The 22860-nt window shown below is 41.4% G+C and overlaps 1 protein-coding gene across 14 annotated transcripts in view; it reads left to right on the plus strand.

Annotated features, from left to right (window-relative positions):
* The window catches only part of Bcas3 (BCAS3 microtubule associated cell migration factor), a 478038-nt gene that overhangs the window by 51991 nt on the left and 403187 nt on the right, over positions 1-22860 (plus strand). For all 14 annotated transcript variants that reach the window (XM_040749387.1, XM_040749386.1, XM_040749389.1 and 11 more), the window contains exon 7: positions 6585-6657. In XM_040749387.1, the coding sequence (XP_040605321.1) occupies positions 6585-6657 (73 nt within the window). The remainder of the gene's footprint in view (positions 1-6584; positions 6658-22860) is intronic.

The raw sequence follows: 22860 nt of genomic DNA on the forward strand, positions 1-22860 counted from the left end.
CAATGGTCAGAGCAGGAGCAGGGCTGGCATCACACATGAGTAAGATGTTAATGTTGTAACACCCTTGGCACATGTCCCCCATTCAACCGTCATGGCTGCCCTCTTTGATATAGTGTTGTTTGCCCCTTTGACAGTAGCAATAAATAATTAACTAATTAGCCTTGATAGTCACTCTGCTTATAGTTCCAGCAGAGTAGTTGGTCATACATTTTTCTCTTCATCCCTCTCCATTTTTCTCACAGTAGCCTTTCCGGTAAGTCAGGTATAGCATTTAGTTGTACAGCAGGATGCGGCAGCTGTCTAACCTCCCCCGTGATCAGTTAAGCCTCCTGCAAAACAGTGAAAGATTTAGTGGCTTTGACCAGCTAATGAGTCTAACCTGTAAAAGGAGGCCTGGTTGTCAGTGAATTATCAGGTACCTTGATGGGTCAAAGGACGCCTCACATGCTGAGTATACAAAAAGATGTCTTTGGCTAGTGTCAGGCTTAGGCACTGATGGAGGGCACATCACCCTGACTTCAGTTCCTGGAGGTACAGTAAAGAAATCTGTACCTGCTGTAGTGCAGTTTCTGAGTTCACTGGGAGGTTACAATGTATTTTGAATATTGAGGGCACATGCCAACATGTGTTTGGTGACCACATTATGTTTAAATAGTGTAAGGCAGTGAGATTTTTTTTCCTGACTCTTGTGCTTGATCCAGGTTCATGAAACTTCCAGGTCTGGCTTCCTCCATATTTCGTGTCTGTCTTCTCTGTTTTTTTTTTTTTTAAAGGTGTTTGCTCGCATTTTCATGTTCAGATAAGAAAAAGACATAAGAGGATTATTCTATTTATGACAGGGATTATTTATGAAAATTCTGGTAAGAAAATAGCAATTGTACCATGCAAAAATCTGGACTGGCCGAAAAAGTTTATTGATGATACATACAACCATCTTAAAGTGAACATTTTGCCTATATCTTGAGTGCTCACATTGAGGGAATCTGTAAGTAAAACACCTCAAGAACAGATGATGTCTGTTTTAAAGAAAATGATTTTAGTAAAAAAAGAAAAAGTACTGTCAGCATGTGGGAGGCAGAGCAAGAGGATCATTATTCGAGTTTATTGTTCGCTAGCTATGTAGTGAGGTTGAGGACAGCCTGGGCAATATGAGACCTTGTCTCCAAGAGAGGAGGCAGAGAGGTTTTAGGATAGTTTAGCTGAATGGTTTAAATGAATTTAGTTGTTCAAAGAAATCCTTCTGGAAAAGATTTTCTCAGTAAAAATTTACTATCGAGGACATACTGTTGTGTAAAGTCTTTATATGCAGGACATCATCTTCAACATCAAAAGGGAGAGGCGTAATATTTCATCACCAGTTGGGATTTTATTTGCCTCTGGATCTGCTTTTGGATTCAGGTAGAAGCTGTTTCTAGTTGATGTCTTGAAATCTCAAGGCTGATTTATGAGCTTAAGCTCTTTGGTTTAAATGAGTTTACAATGGTGTGTGTGATGGGGGCTATTAGTTACCGTTTTCTGACAAGCAAACTGTTTTGAATTTTGTTGAGTGGTGGAGGAGTTGGTGACTTGGTGTAGAGGCCCATTTTCATTACTTTAATTGTGTGATTTATTAGGATTTTAAGCTTTTTATAAATGTTTTAGTGTTATAGGACAGAATTAAAAGGATTTAGAATAAAAGGAGTTTAACAAAAGGACTTTGCAACAGGATTGCGGTAGTTTTTGTATTTGATGGATTTGGTGAGCTGCATTTCATTTCAATCATCATGGTGCATTCTGTCAAGTGCTGTGGAGCAGGTGTGTGTAACGTCATTCTCTCTACTGCACATGCAAACACTCACAATTTATATATAAACAGTTAATCCGCTCCAATTTGGAGGATTACGTTGCCGGAGGGCGATGACTCCATTAGGCCTCAGGCTGTTGTTTATATGCATAAAAAAGAAAACCAAGTGAATACTGTTCTGCTTATGAGTGTGCAGAATTTATACTCTTTAACTTTCAGAATTGTATCTATTCAGGCCATCCAGATTAAAAATAATTAAATGAGAATTAAAATTTACTGACATTGTTTTCAAACTCTGAAATTGCAGTTCTGTCTCTTTTCCCAGCTTGTGGAGTGGTTTGCTTCATGCATTTAGAGATTTTGGGGGATCCTTTTTTCTTGTGGTCCAGTCATTACAATTGTGTTTTGTAATGGGTACCTGGTGGGTGGGCTTCTCTTTTATATCTTACAAACTTGGCTTTGAATATCCATGAAGAGCCTAAATCTCAGAGTGCATGCTGTGGCTAAGTCTGCTAACTATAGATTCTAGGAGGCCTGTGGAAACCAGTGGAGTTTTTCAGTTGCGTTTTGAGAAGAGTGAAATGATTAAGCCAGACTTACTAGGATTGCACTTTCAAAACTTGATGTTTCATCCATCAAAATAGCAGATAGGTCAGGGAGAAACCTCAGGGACCAGGAAGTGTGTTGAAGGAGTGAAGGATTGGCTCTGTGTAGATGAAGTCCAATTGTAATTAATTTTGTACAGAAATAGTGTGGGCTTTGGATCAGTTAAATTTTAACTCATGCTTGGATTTAAAAGTCAGATTATTAATTGTTAAATCGGATTTGTAGCAGAAGCAGATATAATCCATTGTAAATTATGTTTGAGCTGACATGTTATTTTTCTTTTATTTAAATTTTCCTGTAATAACGTACAATTTATGTATTTTTGGAGTACTATGTAATATTTTGATCTTGAACAAATGTTCTTTTCTTTGTTCAGTTTTTAAAATGGAGATAGAGTCTGGCCTTTAACTTGCTGTTGTCCTCCTGCCTCAGCCTTCCTAGTGCTAAAGGTGAAGTGTGTGTTTTGCATGCCTAGCTTTTGTTTTCCTTTTTTCTTCTTCCACATTGAATCTTTAAGTACAGACTTTGGAGATTTCTTGTGCATATTTTACAGTGTTTTGAATTTTTTTTCTTAAATTTATCCCTGGTGCTTTTTTCAAGTTTTAAAATATACCTACAATTTGAAAATTTTCCATTTTCCCCCTCTCCTTCCCCACTCTTCCCCACTGACTTCTCTCCCTACTTCTCTTCCTTGTCTTTCTGTTTTTATTTTGTAGTGGAGGATGACCTTGAACTTCTGATCCTTGAGGATGTCTTGAACTTCTGATCCTATCTTCCTGCCTCCACTTCCAGAGTGCTGTGACTACAGCCACGAGCTACCAAGCCTGGCTTACACAGTACAAGGAATGGACCCCAGGGTCTTGAGCATCCTGGGCAAGCACTTTGCCCTCTGAGCTACATCCCAGCCACCCAGAGCTTCCCTTACACCTTCAGCATCCATTTCACATGATATTCTTGTGTTGTTGTCTTCAGTATCCTCACATTCCTGGAAATAGTAACAGGGATGTTGTAGTTCTTGATGTTTTCTCCCGTAGAGACACTTTTCTAAACTACTACAGATCCTTGGCTGTCTGTATACAATCATCGGGACTCACAAGCTGACTGCAAGCTTTGCAGCTTCACCTTCATTGCCAGAGCTTCCCTTGTGCTGGAGTCCCCTATAGACAGCACTTTCCAGTCCTTCCCCAAAGGAGACATGGATGATAAGGATCTGACACTAGTGTTTGGGAAACTCAGAGAGGGAGGAGTCATGGGCATGGGAAAGGCAGCTTCAGTATTAAGCATTAATGCTGTCATTTAATCCTCACTTCACCTGGAGCTGCTGTCTCCGGCTCTCTAGAGAGCTGCCTTTCAGGCTGTTGGTAATGGGGAGGGTGAATCAGGTTGTCTGGAAGTAAAGTTTTTGCATCGGAGAGTTTCTCAAGTAGCCAGTTCCCTTTATTTTAGACTAGTTCTTTCACATCCAGTCCCAAGTGTACCTGGTGTAATCACTTACTGTGCCTTTTATGATCTTTTATATAAAGTCCCTTTAATCTTGGGGGGGTGTTTTCCAGTCACTGAAGCCTCTAGCTTTTACTTAGAGCTGTTAAATTGGTCAATACTCATCTTTTTGTAAATTTGTTTGGGGTTATTACATATTTTAAAACTTTAATAATTGCTTCCATAGAAGTTTTAGAGAGAATAAAATTAAGTGCATATTTTCATTCTCCCAGCTTGTGTTCAAATTGAAAATAAACACTGGCTGTCTCTTGGCATTTGGCTTCTTGTTTAAAGAGAACATTTTACAGTAAATTTATGTATCACATGGGCTAAAAACCAGAAGACAGAAACTGTTTCAACACTGAAAAGTTCCTTTCCACTTCCCCAGTCTTCTGATTTCCCTGGCCTCTCCTGTCAGCAGTGATTACTACTTTGATGTGTCCTTGGGGAGGGTGTACAGCTGAAGAGATGTTGCGTGGGTCTGTGTCTTCCCATTGCTGTGTGATCCCCGTTCCCCATTGTATCTGCTGCCTCCTTGGTGTTTACATTCAGCGAGTCTTGTTGGCAGTTGTGGGGAGTGGACGTTCCATCACACACTTGGTCCTTTCTTCCTTCACTACTTTAAACAGTGCTGCAGTGAGTAATCGTATGTGTAAGTTACTTCTCATCCCTGAGTTTATGTGTAGGATAAGATCTCAGCCATCGTATTTGTGGATTCAAGGATTTTGAATTTATAATTTTGATTACTTTGGTGAAAATTTTAGCAAAACTTGGATCTTGTTTTGATAAATGCCAATTTATATGACTATAAATTTAAAGTAGAACATTTTAAGAAATTTATTCTATATATTATTTATTTATATGATTTTGTGTGTGTGTGCATGGGAGAGAGAGAGAGAGAGAGAGAGAGAGAGAAGAGAGAGAAGAGAGAGAAGAGAGGGAAGAGAGGGAAGAGAGAGAGAGAGAATGCATACATGTCCCATGGAGTTCAGAGAACAACTATTGGGAATTTGTTCTTTCTTTTTGTGGGTCCTGGGGATCTAACTCAGGTTGTCAGGCTTGCCTAGCAAGCAAGTTTATCTTATGAGCCATCTCACTCACCCTTAGCTGCAAAATTTCTGATATTTCAAAAGTAACAGGAATAATATCTCAGATACTGCTCATCATTTGATGATCCATCTGTTTTCATTCCAATCTATTTCTTTCCTACCAGACCATCCTAGATAAGGTATTAGTTTTATTTGTTTTTAATCTAAAGAATCTTGACCAGGGCTATACAGTGAGAGACTTTGTATTAAAAAGAAGAAAACAATAACAACAACAACAAACAAAAATAAAGCAACTCTTTTGGGGGAGTAATAGTTTCTCCTCTAACCTCCTAATCTCCTGTAGTTGATGGCTGATCCTAACCATCAGGATGGCATCAGAGACAGGCATAGTACAGAATCATGCACTGCTATGTAATGGAGTTTTGCATATGTGTTGAAGTCTTCACAGGAAAGGAGAGATGGAAAGAAGTGACTAGAATAACAGTCATGTGAGGTTGGCATTGGGAAAACTAGAGCAAGCTGAGGATCTACGTCCGTGTTTTCTTAGGTTTGCTCATCTTTCATTCTCATCTGCTGTGTTAAATGGTTTCTTTTCTCCTCGCAAAGGAGGAAGTCTGTCATTTGGGAGTTTCCTCACCTTTTTTAGGAAGTATGAAGAGGGCCAGATTGTCCTCACATCCTGTGCTTCAGGTGCTCTTAACGTTAGACCTGGAGCAGCACAAACTTTCCTTGTAATGATACTTTGTAATCTAACAAATAAAGCCATAGAGGACAGGCAGTGGTAGCCACACCTTTAATCCCAGCACTTGGGAGACAGAGTTCAAGGCCACCCTGGGCTACATGAGAGCAAATCAGTTTAAAAGAGAAACAGAGCTCACACCTTTCACAGCACTAGGGAGGTGGAGACAGGAATGATATAGCTAGGTGGAGAGAGTAACATAAGGCAGGATGGGGCAGGAATTCATTGGAGTCTGAGGTTTGGTGGAGACAGATGCAGTCTGAGGACAGGATCACCTCTTTGGTCTAAGCATTGGTAGAGGTGAGAGATCTCTAGTGGCTGGCCGCTTTGCTTCTGTGATCTTCAGCTTTAACCCCAATATCTATCTCTGGGTTTTTATTATTAATACCAGTTAGAATTTGTGCTACATCTCCTAGTACTATCATTATGGTTTTTAGGACTCTTTCTTAATTGTGTGGTTGATATCTTTTCATGTCATTTGGACCCAAGTTGTATTGGTATTATTTTTAAAAAGGTTTGTTTTTAGTTATGTGTATGTGAATCACATGCCTGCATGGTGCCTGAGGGTTTTTGATCTCACATAGAATATTGATAATATCGGAAACAGGTGCAATTAAGCAAAAAATATTTACTAAAATGTTTGACAGTATCTTTAATGTTAAAAATATTTTCTCCTTCAGCTTTTCCTTTTTGTACAGTTAAATGTGTGAATTGAATACATTATACTGAATAAGTTTCTGTTGTGTGCTCATATATATAAGTATTTAAACACACATATATACAAACACATGTAGATATACATTGTTCTGCACATGGCAGACAAGTGATGTACCACTCACCTTCCCTCTCCTCTATTGTAAGTACTTTGAAATAATGGGAAATATAAAAGTTTCTCAAAACCTACATTTTGTTTTATGCTCTCTGACAGGTGCTCAAAAATGTGATAACTTTGCTGAGAAAAGACCCCTTCTTGGTGTTTGTAAGAGCATTGGATCTTCAGGGTAAGGACATTTAAACTGAAGCCTTGAAATATGCAGTATTTGTTGTGATGTATTTGCTTCCTGTGCTATGATACTGAGAGTCAAATGAAGTCTGTCATAAAAGATCACGGTGCAGTTTGGAAAGAAAAGATTGTTAGCGTTGAGAAAAGTGTTCTTGAGCTCATGCATTTGTAGCATAATGGTATTACTACTCATGCCTCTACTCCAGAAATTGCTATCAGGTGGTAACATACAATGTTACTTTCATCATATATTACTTTTCCAGAAATTGCTATTGGGTGGTAACATATAATGCTACTTTCATCATATATTAATTTTTGGCAATGTATTGATGCTGTGGCTTGTGCCTGAGACAACTATAAAGGTATTGCTTGTTTTTCTCTCTTCTTCCTTACAATATTATGGAAAAGTACCATTTTCCTTCTTGATTTACACATTCAAAGAACAGATTTGTTGACCTCTCACAAAGGTCAGGAGTGTTAGGGACACTCAACTTCTGTCATGTTCATAGTAGTGACTATGGATGATGGGGGCTATTTTCTGGCATTTTCCATGTCTTAAATGTTAATCATACTCTTAATTAGTTGTCCATTGTATTCTCTGTATTCCCTGTATTTTAACAATTGCAGAATTCCAGTTAGGAATGTGTTTAGTAAAGTCATAGTGCAGTAGACAGTCATGTTGAAGTGTAGACAGGACGCAGGGCTAGTGCAGTCTCTCTGTGATGCTCTAGTGACCTCTGTTCATCTTAGTTTTGACATTCTTTCAAAGAAGTCTTCTTTCATAATGATCGCAGATGGCCACTATGTTTACTTGAACTCTTAGTTGCAAGCAAAGCTGAGACGTGATTGTTCTTATTTGTTGGTATGGAAGATGATCTAATGGATATTAGGCAGGCAGCGGTTGCTGCCGTGTGCTTTTTCAAACATGGTATAAACTTTAGATTATGGAGCTTTGCAAAAGGAAGATCTTTTAATGACATATATATTTAGAGCTTAGAATTATATCCACCTAAAATTAAAAAATGATACGTATGGGTGTTTTACTTGTATGCATATCTGTGGATCACTTGTGTGCCTGTGGCCTGAGAAGGCCAGAAGAAGGTGTCAAATCTCCTGGAATTAGAACTATAGTTACAGATGGTTGTGAGTCCCCATATGATTATGGGGGACTTGACCCTAGGTCCTCTGGAAGAGCAGCCAGTGCTTTTAAAGAACCACAGAGCCAACTCTTTAGCCCCTACTTTTGAGACATGTTTTTACTTTGTAGTTAAGGCTGGCCATGAACTCAGAGAGCCCATAAAGGCTTCCTGCCATAACATCCTGGGTATTGGGGTTATAGACTTGAGCCATCATACTCAGCCTAATCATGTAGTCTTGATTATTACTACTTACAAATATAGTTTGACTTCATGGAATGTGTGTTAGTTAGGGTTCACTACAAGAGCAGTACTGATAATAAGTAAGTGTATATTAAATAGACATTTGTTAGACTGGCTAGAACAATACAGACTGGGCAGTGTGGCTGTCTCATACTGGAAAGGCTGAGAGCCCAGTAGGTGGGTGCACCAGCAGTCTCTGTTTGGTGCTGAGGGTCTTCAGTCCAGGTGGAAGGCCAACAAAGCTGATGTCTTGTACCAGCTAATGATAGCAGAAACAGTATAGATGAACTCACCGGGGACAGGGAAGGCAATTGAAAAATAGAGGTGCTTTTCTTCTTTGCCCTCATCTTTGTTGGGCTGGAAGGTGCTGCACACAGTTAGAGTGGGTCTTCTAATAACTTGATTGAGAAAAGTCTTCACAGGTGTGCTTAGCAGCCTGCCTTTTTATTTGATTCCAGAACCAGACAAATTGCTAACTGCGATAAACCATTACAGGTCCCCCTTGTCAGTTTGACACACAATCACCTTTCCTTGTGTCATGCTTAATTTCCAAGTGACAACAATAGAAAAATCATAACTTTTTAATGTGGTTTTACTTTCCCAGGTACAACTGAAAATGCATTATTTCCCCTCACAGTTGACATGGTACCTTGAAAACTAGTATTGAAAAGATCAATATGTAGGAATAGGTATAGAGTACTTTCTCACTGATACATTACATGATAAAGAGATAAAAGAAATAAAACACATCTGTTTAACATATTCTTAACAAACTGGTTTCATGGCCTTAGCTGCTCTTTATGTCTGACATCCTTCACCACCCCGTCTGCATTTCCTCCACACCCAACAAGCTCCTCACAGAGTTTGGTTCTTTATGGTAGGGGTGAATCATAGTTTCTCTCCTGAAGTGTCTGGGCCACTTATCTTGCCTGGTATGTGTAGTTCTAGTTTAGCACTGACATCAGTCACAGGCTACAATAACCCCAAGAGATGCTATAAAGGCTCCCCTAGACTGTAGGCATATCCTTCCTTATGTCCAATGTGGAGAAGCAGTCCATTTCCCCCCTGGTAATCTGAATCCAGCACTCCTCTACACATTCCTTTCTTGTCCCATTGACTGAAGGGTGTCAGGAACCCAAAGTGACCAGGGAAAATCTTAGCTTTCTTCTGAGTGGAATGTTTTCTGTATCTCTTGGCAAAGTACTCCCCTATAACCAAAACTTACATTCCAGCAGAGCATAAAGTAGAGGGAACAGGATGAAAAAATTTGCATTGTGGTTCTTTTGGGGTGATGGTGAGTTATACCATTTTAATTTTTGCCCCTTGGTTCCCAGATCTGTGAATCCTGGCTACAGGGGAAACAGTGCCATGTACTACCTGTTGATTCAAAGTGTATAGAGACTTCTGGGGAATCCCACCTTGCTTTTCTAGGCTAATGCTACCTAATTTTTTATTTTATTTTATTTTAAAGATCATGTTTCTGTGTGTAGTTCTGGATGGCCTGGAACTTGATATGTAGACCAGGCTAGCCTCACAGAGATCTACCTGCCTCTGCAATCTGAGTGCTCAGATTAAAGGTACACCCCATCATATCAGCCCCCAATTTGTTTTGTAACTGTGTCTTCAAAGGGCTGTTCTGTGCTTCAAGCTAGCTACTTCAGGGTGTTGGGGAGCATAAGACTAGTGCGCTCCATGATTATAGGCACACTGTCACTTCTTTGGGTTGGCTATGAAATAGTGCTGTGCAGAATTCTGTGCTGGTGGCTAAGGCATTTGGTAAGTCCATGGAAGACAGTTTTGGAGGAAGCATTATGTGCAGTATTGCTATGTCTTCCTTCCTTCCAGGGTTCCAATGACAACAAACTGAGGCATAATTCTACCAAAATTGATCCCTGGGAACCTTACTTCAGAGCCTTAGAGCAAGAGGTTGCTTACAAGAGTGTAGACACCACTCCTACACCTGGCCACACCTTGAAAGCCCTTACTCAACAGGGATGAGGCCTTCCCCCGTGGTCCCTTAGGTGGAGCCTCAGCTCTAGTTTTGCTGTCCTCTGCTATGGCTCACCCCCCAGGCCAAGAGCATTGTTGCCAGGTGATAGGGAGCAGCTGGTTACTAAGGTGTGAATCTCATGTGCCTTCTATTACAGGATGTTGCAATGGAGCCTTCTATGTCCCTCCCAAAACTCCCAAATAATGACAGGGACACTTATTTATGAAAGTTTGTTCTTAGTTTAAGCCTGTTTTTTTTTTTTTAATGTGTGTCTGTGACTTCCTCCCTCCCTCCCTCCCTCCCTCCCTCCCTCCCTCCCTCCCTCCCTCCCTCCCTCCCTCCTTCCTTCCTTCCTTCCTTCCTTCCTTCCTTCCTTGTCCCGCACTACCGTCTCGCCAGCAAGAACGATGCGGCACACTTAGGATCCTTCTGCAGAACAGCTTTAATGCGTCTTGAGAGGGAGAGCATAAGCTTACAGAGCAGAGGCCCAGGGAGCGAAAAGCCCAACCCTTATATAGCTCAGCAGTTCCCGCCTCGGACGTGTCATCTCCTGACTGGCTCCTGCTCGTCAGCCCATATGATGCCACGGGAGAGGCAGAGAGTAAGGGATGGAAAAGTAGCAGGCACATGCGCACCAAGGTTGTTTACTCCAACTGACAACGGGTGTCAGCGCCATCTTGTATCGGAGAATGTGGGGGCGGCTCCCCACACTTCCTTCCTTCCTTCCTTCCTTCCTTCCTTCCTTCCTTTCAAATTAGAAACAAGCTTGCTTCACATGTCAATCCCAGCTCTCCCTTCCCTCCTCTTCCAACCTCCCACCCATCTCCCCTCCCATCCCCAGGGAGGGTGAGGCCCTCCATGGGGTATCTCCAGAGTTTGTCATATCATCCAGGGCAGGGTCTAGGCCCTCCCCAATGTGTCCAGGCTGAGAGAGTATCCCTGCATGTGGAATGGGCTCCCCAAGTCCATTTGTACGCCATGGATAAATACTGATCTACTACTATCTGAGGCCCCAAGTCTGTTTTTAGCTCTTATCACTTAAATTAACCCATTTCTGTTAATCTGTGTCCAGGCATATAGCACACATCCTCCCTGTCTCTTCCTCCTTCTTTCTCTCTTTTCCTGGAAGTCCTGCCTATACTTCTGCCTAGCTATTGGCCGTTCAGCTTTGTATTACACCAGTCACAGCAATATACCTTCACACACTGTACAGATGCCCCACAACAGGATGAAAAGTGTAAACTAGCTGCTCAGCTGGGATGATCTTTTTGCAAGGGGGAGCAGATGAGCTCTCCAAAATTGAGGTTGCTTCCCTTGGAGGACAGTTACTTATGACAGTACAAAGGGCAGATCCAGTAAGGACAAAGTACTGCCTTTTCCATGGTGGAAATGGTTCAGTGAAGTCAACCTGCCATCGGGGGTGGGCTGGCCATTCCAGGCATGGTGCTTCATCAGGGTCACTGGTGGTCACTGCTGCTGAAAGAGCTGGTACTGAGCAGCAACCATAGTTTAGGTCGGCCTAGGTGAGTGGATATCCATGTTGTTGAACCCATGCATAATCTTCATCCCCACACCTATGAATCAACTTTGTTCACAGTTCTTTTGGGCTGTGGCAAGGATGGCTGGGGAAAGAGTCTAACTGCCCACTGACAGGGTTATCCTGGTTCCTTGGTTGTTGAATTTCCTTTTGATGAGAATTCATATGGAACACAGATATCTTTGCTACTTTTGTAGAGATGTATCTATTCATCTCTTCCCCAGTTATTGTCGTCCATGCATAGATCTTCCATGAGCCTGACCATCCAGCCAAACTAAGCAAAATGTCCTTCCATGTGCACTGCCCAGAGTTCTCGCCTGTGAAGATTTCCTTTCACCAGTGAGCCTTTCTGGGCTGTTCCAGAAATTGGCTGTAAATGTTTCTAGGTGATGCCTGCAGAGCATTTAGGGTGGTCTGTAAACCAGGCCCTGGGTTTCTTTATCCTCAGTCAGCCATCCATAGGGCACACCCCATGAGGCCCGGGCATATGTGTGTGCTGGAGACACCGTGACAGGAGTGGGAACGGCAGGCAGTAACTACAGCACAGCAGGGTAGATGCCAGGGTGGGGAGGCAGTGGCAGGCAGGCGGCAACAAAGCCACTCTCTCTCCTTCTTTGACCTCCCTTATTTGGGTTGCCACTGGAAGGTGCCACCCACATTTTGGGTGGGTCTTCCCACTTCAAAACAGCCTGATTAATTAAATCTCTCACAGGTGTGCCCAGCAGCTTGCCTTTTATTTGATTCCAGATCCCGTCAAGTTGAGAACAATACATTTCTTGAAGTGTGAACTTTTTTGTTGTTGCCATTAAAAAATTGGCTTTGGGGAGTTGGCTTAGTATGGAGCATTATGCCAGGTCCAGAAGAATTCAAAAGCATGAAAACCTTCTGAGTAAGAGTCTGCGGGAGAAGCAGAATACTTCCGTAGAGGGTCATGACACGGCAGGTAGACACAGCTGAGCAGATGGATTGAAAATGATGAGAGTGTGAGTTAAGAGCACAGCATCTGCAGAGCAGGTGAAAACAGCTGTTGCCAGGCAACACCAGAGACATCGGACAGTCTGAGCTGTGTTCAGGCTTGAGCAGCTGCCACACACTTTGTAAAAGAGTGGGATTGTGAAGAATTCAAGCCGGAGCCTCTCCTGTCCCATTCCCAGCCTTTCCCCATTGGTCAGTGGAGAGGCTCCTCCAGGTACCGTCTCTGTGGCTGTAAGACACTCAGCTTGAAATGCCAGGTGTTGCCTGAACCTGGAATCATTGTTGGTGAAAGTTCTTGACTGCTGGGCCTGCGGGTCTCCAGAGCCCATGGCCTGTGCAGTATAAGGCTGTCACTAGTGGAGGCGTTGTGAATGTGCAGAAGAGGCATATGAGGGTACAGGGTAGGAACAATGTAGGAGAACAGAAAAAGCATGAATGTGCAGATGCTTTGGCAAGGTGCAGTCTTGACTGACTCAGGAATTTTTGAGCAAACCCTCCATTGACTCTTAGATACAGAAGCAATTCCCTGATAACCAGGCCTTAATATATAGCAAGGATAACATGGCTGGGTGTTTCAAGATGTTAATCTTGCAAAGATTTTAAAGTAAGTTAATGTAAATTTATTTTAAAAATTAAATGAACTGATTTAAGAATTTTTAAGGGAAACAGCAGTAACTCAACAAATCTCAAAAAAGAGTTTTAAAATAAACTCATGATAGTAACTCAGCACCATATTCAAAGTAGCTCAAAAAATCTGAGGGGCTTGGTAGCTTACAAGGGAGCTGACAGTGAATATGAACTTCAGGGGACATGGGGACTATACTGCAATGAATCCACAGTTGGTAGCTTTTGCCTCACAGACATTTATAGGCTTGTGTGTGTGTGTGTGTGTGTGTGTGTGTGTGTGTGTGTGTGTGTGTGTGTATGTAATTCAGTTCCAAGAAGCTTTGTCTTACTTTCCAATTTTAATAACTTATTTTTATTTTATGCACATTGGTGTTTTGCCAGCATGTGTGTTTGTGTGAGTATTTCAAATTCCCTTGAACTGGAGTTACAGGCAGTTGCCTTGTAGGTGCTGGGACTTGAACCCAAGCCCTCTGGAAGAGCAGTCAGTGTTATTAACTACTAAACCATCTCTCCATCCATTTCCTTTCAATTTAAAAAATACTTTCCTTTCCTTATGAACTCTGCCAACTCTGAATAGAGGATTTGCAAAATGAAATTTACAAAATTCATTTATGCAAGTATCACTTTGTCATAAGATAATGTCAGGGGAAGAGCTGTGAATTATATTCTGTGATGAGATAATTTACTGAGGAATGAATTTGATAAAAGGCTTATTTATCAGGAACCATCAGAGAAATAGAAATAGTAATGATATAAACCTTTTGATTTGAGAAGTCTTGCAGTGTGGATGTTTGCAACTTTATTTTAAAATTAGCATATTTTAAAACTTTGTATGTGTGTCTGTGTGTTTCTGTCTGTAGGTTAGAAGAGGTGTTGAATTCTCTCTCATTAGAGTAACAAGTGGTTGGGAGCTGCCTCATGTCCATGCTGGGAATTGAACTCAGGTCCTCTGGAAGAACACCAAGTACCTCAATGGCTGAGCCATCTTTCCAGTCCCAAAGTTCTGAGACAAGATCGCTCATGTTGCCCTTGAATTCATGGTGACCCTTTTGCTTTAGCCTCCTGAGCTAAAGGTCATGCTAATTAGAAGTTGGAGGAGATTTCCTTAGGATAATAGGAATGTGCCTTTTCTTTTTGTCATGAAATGCCCTTTACAAATAATTCCTGCCACTTTTAATTCTTGAATTGCATTTGTGAGGGCCGATGGAATCACAGATTAGATTGTGTTACTTCTGGGGGCAAGGAAACAAGATATTTTCATCAGTTTTGCAGCTTACAGATAAGAGCTGTTGTGCAGGGCCCCGGCCTTCCACTTGCCTTTCCCTCTAGAACCCTTCAGTACTGTGACTTTTCTCTTAGCTCTTTGCCCTTGGTCTTCTAGCTCTCTTTACCCATCAAAGATTGGGCTTACATATTTTTTGGTGTTGCATAGGTGCCAGCTACTAGCATGGAAGTTATGAATGGGACTGGTCTGGGCTAGTTTGAGACCTTGTAGGTTCTAATACAGGGCTGAGGAGTTAGGGATTTAACTCAGTGAAAGGCTTGGGTTCTGTCCTTAGTGTTGTTAAGGAGGTATGTATCTGAGTAAGGGGTAGGAGAAGAGGTCACTACATGACAAAACAAGAGTCCTTCAAAAACAAACCTCAAGGAACCTAGACTTTGGTATAAAAGATCCAGTATTAAATTTTTGGAATTTAGTTTTGGGCTTGTAGCTATGCTATGGAATGTCTATTATATGCGAAGCCCTATATTCGATCCCCAGTACCCCACCACCAACAAACAAGACTTTTATATTAGTAAATTAATGTATGATTAAATAAATCAATTTCTGATTTTAGACTAGAGATAATTAAATGGTAAAGGCTTTGCCAAAATTCAACTGTTTCATGCATACTGAATGTGAAACACTTCTAGGGTGGTATAATCTTTGGTCCTCAGGTCATCTTGCAAGAGATGTGACCTTGTTGTTTTAACTGTGGATGTCAGGAGATCTTGAGAAAATAAGGTGACATTGTTAATACTTTTCCTCATGAGGTTACAGATTGTCTTTCTATATCTTGTATTTAATAAACGAGATGTGAATATACATGTATATATACAACATTTATCAGGACCCCATTTCACATCATTGCTTAGGAAAATTTCTAGTTTTCATGTAAGGGTAAGGCAGAAAGCCAGAACTCATGCTTAATGCAGTTCAAAACACCCAGTGTACAGTCTGAGGTTATGAGTGATGTGGTAGTATGAATTTATAATGTGTTATTATGTTATATTGCAGCCTTAAGAAATGTTAATGCATTTATTTGTTTAAAATTAAACATTTAAATTACTAGCACACCCAAGTAGTTTTCTTAAATGTTACCTAAATATTTGCTAGTGATCAAACAATGGGAATATTTGCATTGGTATTTATCTTTAAAGATTTTAACATTCATTTTATTTTAATGTGTTAGTGTTTTGCCTCTGTGTATATATACCTACCACAGATATCTCTGGTAACTGTGGAGGTGAGAAGAAGGCATTGGATCCCCTGAAGTGGATTGTGAGCCACCATGTGGGTGCCAGGAACTAAATCCTGGTCCTCTGGAACAGCACTTAATGCTCTTAACTGCTAAGCCATCTTTCCCGCTTTGGCTTTATGTTTTAAAGGTCTGTTTCACTTGCTATAATGTGATAATATACATTCCCGAGAGTGTGCTTTCTGAGACTCAGTTGGATCAGAGAATGCAGTCACAGTGGGCAGTTTCAGGGGAGTGTAACTGAAATCCAATGTGCAGAGCTGAACTCTGCTGTTTTCTTGGTAAAGGAGAACCATTGCCAGAATGTGCCAGGAGATTGGATAAAGAGTGCCATGTGGCTTCAGAAGGACTCAGCTTACCTGCAGCCAGCCAATGGCAAGGCAGTGTGGGTGTTTCACATGTTCCCAGTACTCTGCAAACCGCAAGTAGGTCTGCATTGTGAGGTTTGACAGTATGAGAGACCAGTGACGCAGTGAGCAGGGCGATCTCCCAGGGAGAAAATGTATAAATAAATGTCAAGTCATAAGATGGAATTAAAAAAGGCATTTCTCTTTCCAGGGACAAGAAACGAAAACTCATTACAGGGTTTCACACTTAAATTTTGCAAAATTTCACAGAGAAACTGACATAGCTTTAATAAAAGTGTATGCACCCTTATTATTAGAACAATAATTCTTGTGTGTGTGTGTGTATGTGTTTATGTGTATACAAGTGTTCATGAAGGTCAGATGTAGACCAGTTTCTCTCCTGCGTGCTAGGTCCCTGCATCACTTATGGAATAACACTCTGAAGCTTCATATCAATTACAGTTGTTTGGTCAATGACTGAAACATATCACTGGCTAGCTGTCTCTTATAAATTAACCCATTTCTATTAATCTATGTATTGCCACCAGGGTGTGGCTTACCAGTGATGCTCCATCGTGTTACTTCTTTAGTGGCTATCTGATGTCTCTCTGACTCAGCCTTCTTTCTCTCTGTAACTCTGATTGGTTTTCTCACCTAGTTTTATTTTGCCCCATCATTGGTCAAAACAGTTGTATTCATCAACCAGTAAAAGCAGCACATATTCATAGTGCACAGAAGGACATCCCATATCATCCAGAGAACACCCTCTGGTTTTCAGTTCTTATGTTCCACCTTGTTTGAGACAGGGTCTCTTATTTGCTGCTGTGCATGCCAGGCTAGCTGGCCCAGCAGCTTTCAGGGGTTCTCCGGTCTCTGCTTCCCAGCTTGGCAAAGGAACCTTGGGACTAAAAGTACCGCACCACACCTGTGACTTCTGTGAGTCAGCTTCAGTTCCTTGTGCCTGTGTGGCAGACGCTTGTTGAGCCATCTCCCTAGACCCAGTTGTAAACATTGTAATCAAATGTTAGTTTCTTGTTAGAGAAAGCTTACCATAGGATTTGGAAATGAGTTCTGCTTCACTTTCTTGCAGATAATCCTGTTCCTCCTTAGAGCTGCTGGAAGGTTTGCTTGAGAAATTTCAGTAAACACACCATAAATGGATGCTTGATTATGTCCCACAACCTGTGTATGTGGTGTATTGAATGCATGTCAGCGGAGGATTGTGTGAGGGGACAGTTACATTCCCTTCTTTTTGTGTTCACAGATCAAAATCGATGTTGTTGATTAGACTAGACAGTGAACATCTACCTGGGGTTTTAGGTTTTTTGCTTGTTTGTTTTTTCCAATTTTTTTTAATTGTCTGCTCACATGTATGTGTGAGTGCAGATACTTGTGGAGTCCAGACAGGGTATTGGATCTCCTTCAGCTGCAGTTATAGACAGTAATGAGTATAGACATGGTTACTGGGAACCAAACTCCCCGCTGAGTCCTATTTTGAGCCATGTGTACGAACTCGGGTCCTCACATTTTTGTAGCAAGCCCTTTACTTAGTGAGCCATCTCTGCAGTGCTTTGACCAGCATTAAAAATAATTATTCTTTATGTCCTTCACATCATGTCTCCTGATTCCACCCATCTCCCTCCCCACCCCAAATGAAAACAAAATAAAATTTAAGAGAAAAATAGGAGAAAAAGGAAGAAGGGGAAAATCTGGAAATGGAAGCTGCAGTGTGACACTTTTATTCACACACTTTCACATTCAGGCATGTACTGAAAAGAATCATTGGCCGGGCTCTAGGCCTCGGGTCTCTGCTGCATCATCAATGCTGGACTCTCACTGGGACTCTTCTTTTTCCTGTTGCTGCCGTGTTGTGGAGATTCTGCAGCCCTGGGTCTGCAGGACTGACAGCCCCTGCCCCCGCACCCTGTACTCCAGCAGATCATAGATGGGGTGAATGATGAGGTGGGCTAACACACAATCCTGGTTTGGGGCCTGGGTTGTTCACCAGCATTCTTAAACTGGAGCTTGCTCTGGCGTGGTCATGTGAGGGTGAAAGGTCACTTAGAAAGAGACCCAAACATCCTTGCTTACCCAACCAGAAATGGAGTATAGCTGTTTGAATGTGCGCAGAAGAAATGCTCTCAAGAATTACCCATCCTGTCCATCAAACAGGAGATGTGAAATGGCTGTTCTAAGCTATTATGATTTCTAGTGGTTTCTCATTCAGCATATACACTCATGTTTCGACCCTGTTTGTAAAATCATCTGTTCTGTTTCTTTCTGGCCAGAAAGGGTTGATGTGACCTGACCACAGTCCTTATAGCCACTGATCCGTGTGTTAGAGTCCTCTTGATTTTAGCTTTAATTTTGTTCAAGCTGTTATATAGTTTGTGAGAGAGGGAGTCATGAGTCCCAGATAAAAGGAATGAGGGAAAGAAGACCTTAATCATTGAGCAAAAGTGACTCTTTATGCAGGATTGAAGTGGACATAGAATAGGAAGTACATTAGCTGTAGACTTGAGTGACTTTATAGAACGGTTTGGGTGATCTAGAAAATTGTCTTGAGGTAGTAAAGGTATTTGAGAAACACAAAGTATTTGCATTACACTAAATGAATAATGAAACCAATGGCACTTTGCCATTATTGTCTGAAAGGTTTTTTTTATATTGTACTGATTTCATGGGGAGACTCTTGGTTCATAGTTTTCCAGTGTATGTGCATTTGTGCATTGGTGTGTGCTCCTGTATGCGTGGGTGTGTGGGTGTGTGGGTGTGTGTGTGTGGTGATAATTTTGGAATCAGAGGACAATCAAAATTTTATAGCCTCCTTTGAATTTGATATTGAATGTCTACTAAACAGTAGATCACATGACTTACATATTTCATAAAATGGTTCCAGGGCACTCTTTTTTTGGGATAACAACATTCTTGCTGTGCATTGTAAGTGGAAGGTCGGTCTCTCTGGGTCTCTCTCTCTCTCTCTGGGTTTCTCTCTCTCTCTCTGGGTTTCTCTCTCTCTCTCTCTGGGGGTCTCTCTCTCTCTCTCTCTGTCTCTGTCTCTCTTTCTCTCCCCTCCCTCCCTCCCTCCCTTCCTCCCTCCCTCCCTCCCTCCCTCCCTCCCTCCCTCCCTCCCTCCCTCCAATCAAAGTGCTCAGATTGAAGATGCGAAGCAGCAATCTTTATTTATTTTTTTTTGAGGCTTGTTGTTCTGGCCAGCTTGAAGCTTGTTTTGTAGCCCAGGCTGTCTTTGAACTCATGTTAGTCCTCTTGTCTTAGCCTCCTGAATTTTCTGGGATTAACTACTGTGTGTTACTATACCTGATTTTAAGTATAGTTTATATTTCCTTTTTGATTTGTATTTAGCATACAAACTCACTTTTGGAATGCTGTTAACATATTTTTCTCTATGAGAAAATATGAGTTGGGATACAATTAAATTAATATTTTCATGGAAAGAAAGGCTTCTTGTCTTTGTGTAGATCTGAATGTAATGTTGTTGCTGTTGTGTTTCAGTCCTTCCTTCCTTGCTCCCACCCTCCATTCCTCCCTTCCCCCCTTTCTCTTTTTCAAGACAGGGTTTTTTCTGTGCAGTCCTGGCTGTCCCGGTGCTGGTGGAAATGCCTCAGGTCTGGTCAGGTCCCTAATACCTAATATGTGATTCTGCTTTTGATCTGGTTGCTGTTGTGTGTTTGTTTCTCTGGCTATCCTGGAAGTCACTCTGTAGACCAAGTTGACTTCGAACTCTGAGATCTGCCTGGAGTGCTGGGATTAAAGGCGTGTGCCTCTGCTGATAAGCTTGAGGTTCAGTTTTTTATTTGTGGTATTTAAGGGCAATGTCTTTCTTCTCCCCCCCCCCCCTTTTTTTTTTGGTTTTTTTTCGAGACAGGGTTTCTCTGTGGCTTTGGAGGCTGTCCTGGAACTCACTTTGTAGATCAGACTGGCCTCGAACTCACAAGAGATCCGCCTGCCTCTGCCTCCCGAGTGCTGGGATTAAAGGCATGCGCCACCAACGCCCGGCATCTTCTCCCCTTCTTTAAAGACAGGGTCTCATATGTAGGCTTGCTAGGCCTGGAGCTTGCTATGTAGATCAGGCTGTGCTTGAATTAGAGATTCTCCTGCCTCTGCCTCCTGAGTGCTGTGATTAAAGGCATACCCCTTTAAATAATCAATGTATGATATGTATACTTGGTTCATGTCACAATGTATGTGTGGAGGCCAGATGACACCTTGGGATTGTTTGTCACCCTACCCTCCCTTGAGACATGGTCTTTCTGGTTGTTTCTGAGTGTTATGTCCTGTGTGGTAGCTGTTCGTAAGCTTCCTGAGAGTTGTATTTGCCGGTCATCTCACTGTATGAGTACTGACATTACAGGTTTCAGCTGCTACATAGTTATTTATTTGTGAGGTTTGTTCTAGGAATTGAGCTCAGATTTGAGTAAATATGTCTTTGAAGGAAACCTGGTTATAATGGCAGAGCACATGCTGACAGTCAGTAGGACTCACATTTTCATTTCTTCTTGTTTCTTGTTCTACAGTTTTCTGTGTCTACAGGTTTTACTTGAAGTTGGTATTTTATAATTCTCATTCTCTTGAATCCTATGGCTGAATGTATAGGATTAATAGAAACAATGATGGCTTTAGAGAAAAGATATAGATGTGAATTTGTAAATGAAGGACCAATTTATTTGACAATTCTTGGTCTTAGGAGCCTTAATTGGAAAGTGGTACTGATCCAAAGAAACCTGTTGATTTTCTGTGAAGATTAATTGAGGCAGTATTTTCACTACAGTCTGGTATATATTAGTTGCAGCTTATAGTAATTTATTTGAACTGGAGAGATAGGAAGAGTAGACAGCGAACACTAGCAGGAATGCTCTTCCTGTATGTTGATGTAGTTATCTGATTTGGGACTTGGGTAAAAGCTTGTACTGTTTTGGGTACACAGCTTGCTCACTTTCTCTGCTGCTTCTGCTCTAGCTTTTGCAGTCCTCATGGACTAACAGTACTGCACTTAGGGGTCTTTACTTCAACTGAAAAATTGTAATTTGTTTATATTCCCTACAGAAGCTTCTGTGTATAATGCCATATATATCTTTATTGAGGCATAATTGAAACATGATTAACTGCACGTACTTAATGTGTGCAGTTTGATATATTTTGACATCTGTATATACCCGTGAAACCATCACTCCAATCAAGATAATGAGCATAGCCTTCCCCCACAATAGTTTTCTCATGCCCAGCTGTAATGTATCCCTACGCAGTCCCTCGGTAGAAGAGGCTCTATTAGAGGTAGTAAGGCTCAGAATAGCACGGGAATCTTGACATAGTAACAAAGTTTTTAAAAAAGATACTTTTCTGTTGTCTAGTTTAAGGTAACTTCAGTGGGTAGTTAAAACTATAAAAGTAAGCATGCTGGCTTCCATGTTCCCTTCCGCTCCATAACCTAAAGGCCTTTTAAAAGCAAAGCTTTCCTTTTAGAAGCAGTTCATAAAACTACTAAAGGGCTTGCAGTTCCACTGTGTAATCATTTCAAAACAACAGTTTTTTCAGCCACCAAAAAGGATGCAGTCTTGACATTTAAATAGAAAACAGATTGAGTTTTTGGCTGATATTGCCATGCTGGTTTAAATGTTGGTTCAGTCAACTTCAGGCTTAGATTACAAGATTTGCAAATTAAAGGAAACCAAAAGGGAAGGAACATCTGCATAGATTCTGACTCTGTGGAATTCCACCCAGGCACGCTTACTCTTCTGGCAGAACAGAGCAAGTGTGCATCGAGTAACCACACAGAGATCATGTCTGTGCTGTGACTATCTTAAAGATGCGCTGGGCAAAAACCGGCAGTTAGGTTTTCACATGACTCTGTGTGTGTGTGTGTGTGTGTGTGTGAGTGTGTGTGTGTGTGTGTGTGTGTGTGTGTGTGTGTGTGTGTGTGTGTGTAGATGAGGTCCCTCTGTGGTGCCCTGCTAATCTTGAACTCTCAGACTCAACCTGGCGCGAATATCTGGAACAACAGGAGCGCCCGCAGCGTCACTCCCAGCAAGATCTTGTGTTGATATAGTGGATGGTATTTAACCAGAAGGAAAGCTTTCCAAATGTCACTAATTGTGTTACTTGATGATTTTATTGTATTAAAGAACTGGGTTTTGAGGAAGGTAATTTGCTTTAACTAAGGTTGAAATCTGTTATAATCAAAGACTATATGGATGTAATTTACTGAGTAAATTATAACACAGACAAAGCAAAATTTAAGGAATCTATGTCTGCTACTGGGTTAATCATACATTATGGATGTGACTTTAAGATGTTTGTTATAGGTCACCTAGCATGCCATTTAGATAGCAGTCTCAAAGAGCTGCCTGATTGAAACGTTCTCCACTTTTATCCTAAGAAGGGATTTTTAATGTTGTTTCATGGCACACTGGGTACTTACTCTATCATCTCCTCCTCCATTAGTAAGGCAAGGCGTTGTTTCCAAATGGGAAGAAGAAAGGGCAGTTTCTTTGACAGTTGTAGGGTAGGAGGCATGTGGCTTCAGTAATGGATGGAGTCAAAGATGCTGACAAACATCCTCTAAAGTGCAGATCAGCCCTTGACCGCAGAGGATTATACGTGTCATTAGGGTGAAAGTGGAGACACTCTCATCTTTGCAGGCAACAAGCTTCATAGAGATGAAAACTAATATTGGCATGAGCCACACTTTCTAGCTGTCTCAGGTACCGTCTTTATTTTGTTTCCTCCAGTGGCTCTGAGTACTACACACTAAACCAGTGCAAGTGTTCTACCAGTGAGCTGCATCCCCAGGCCTCTGTTGTGCATGTGTG

Source organism: Mesocricetus auratus, unplaced genomic scaffold (assembly GCF_017639785.1).
Source record: "Mesocricetus auratus isolate SY011 unplaced genomic scaffold, BCM_Maur_2.0 Super-Scaffold_100007, whole genome shotgun sequence".
In the NCBI taxonomy this organism is placed as follows: domain Eukaryota; kingdom Metazoa; phylum Chordata; class Mammalia; order Rodentia; family Cricetidae; genus Mesocricetus; species Mesocricetus auratus.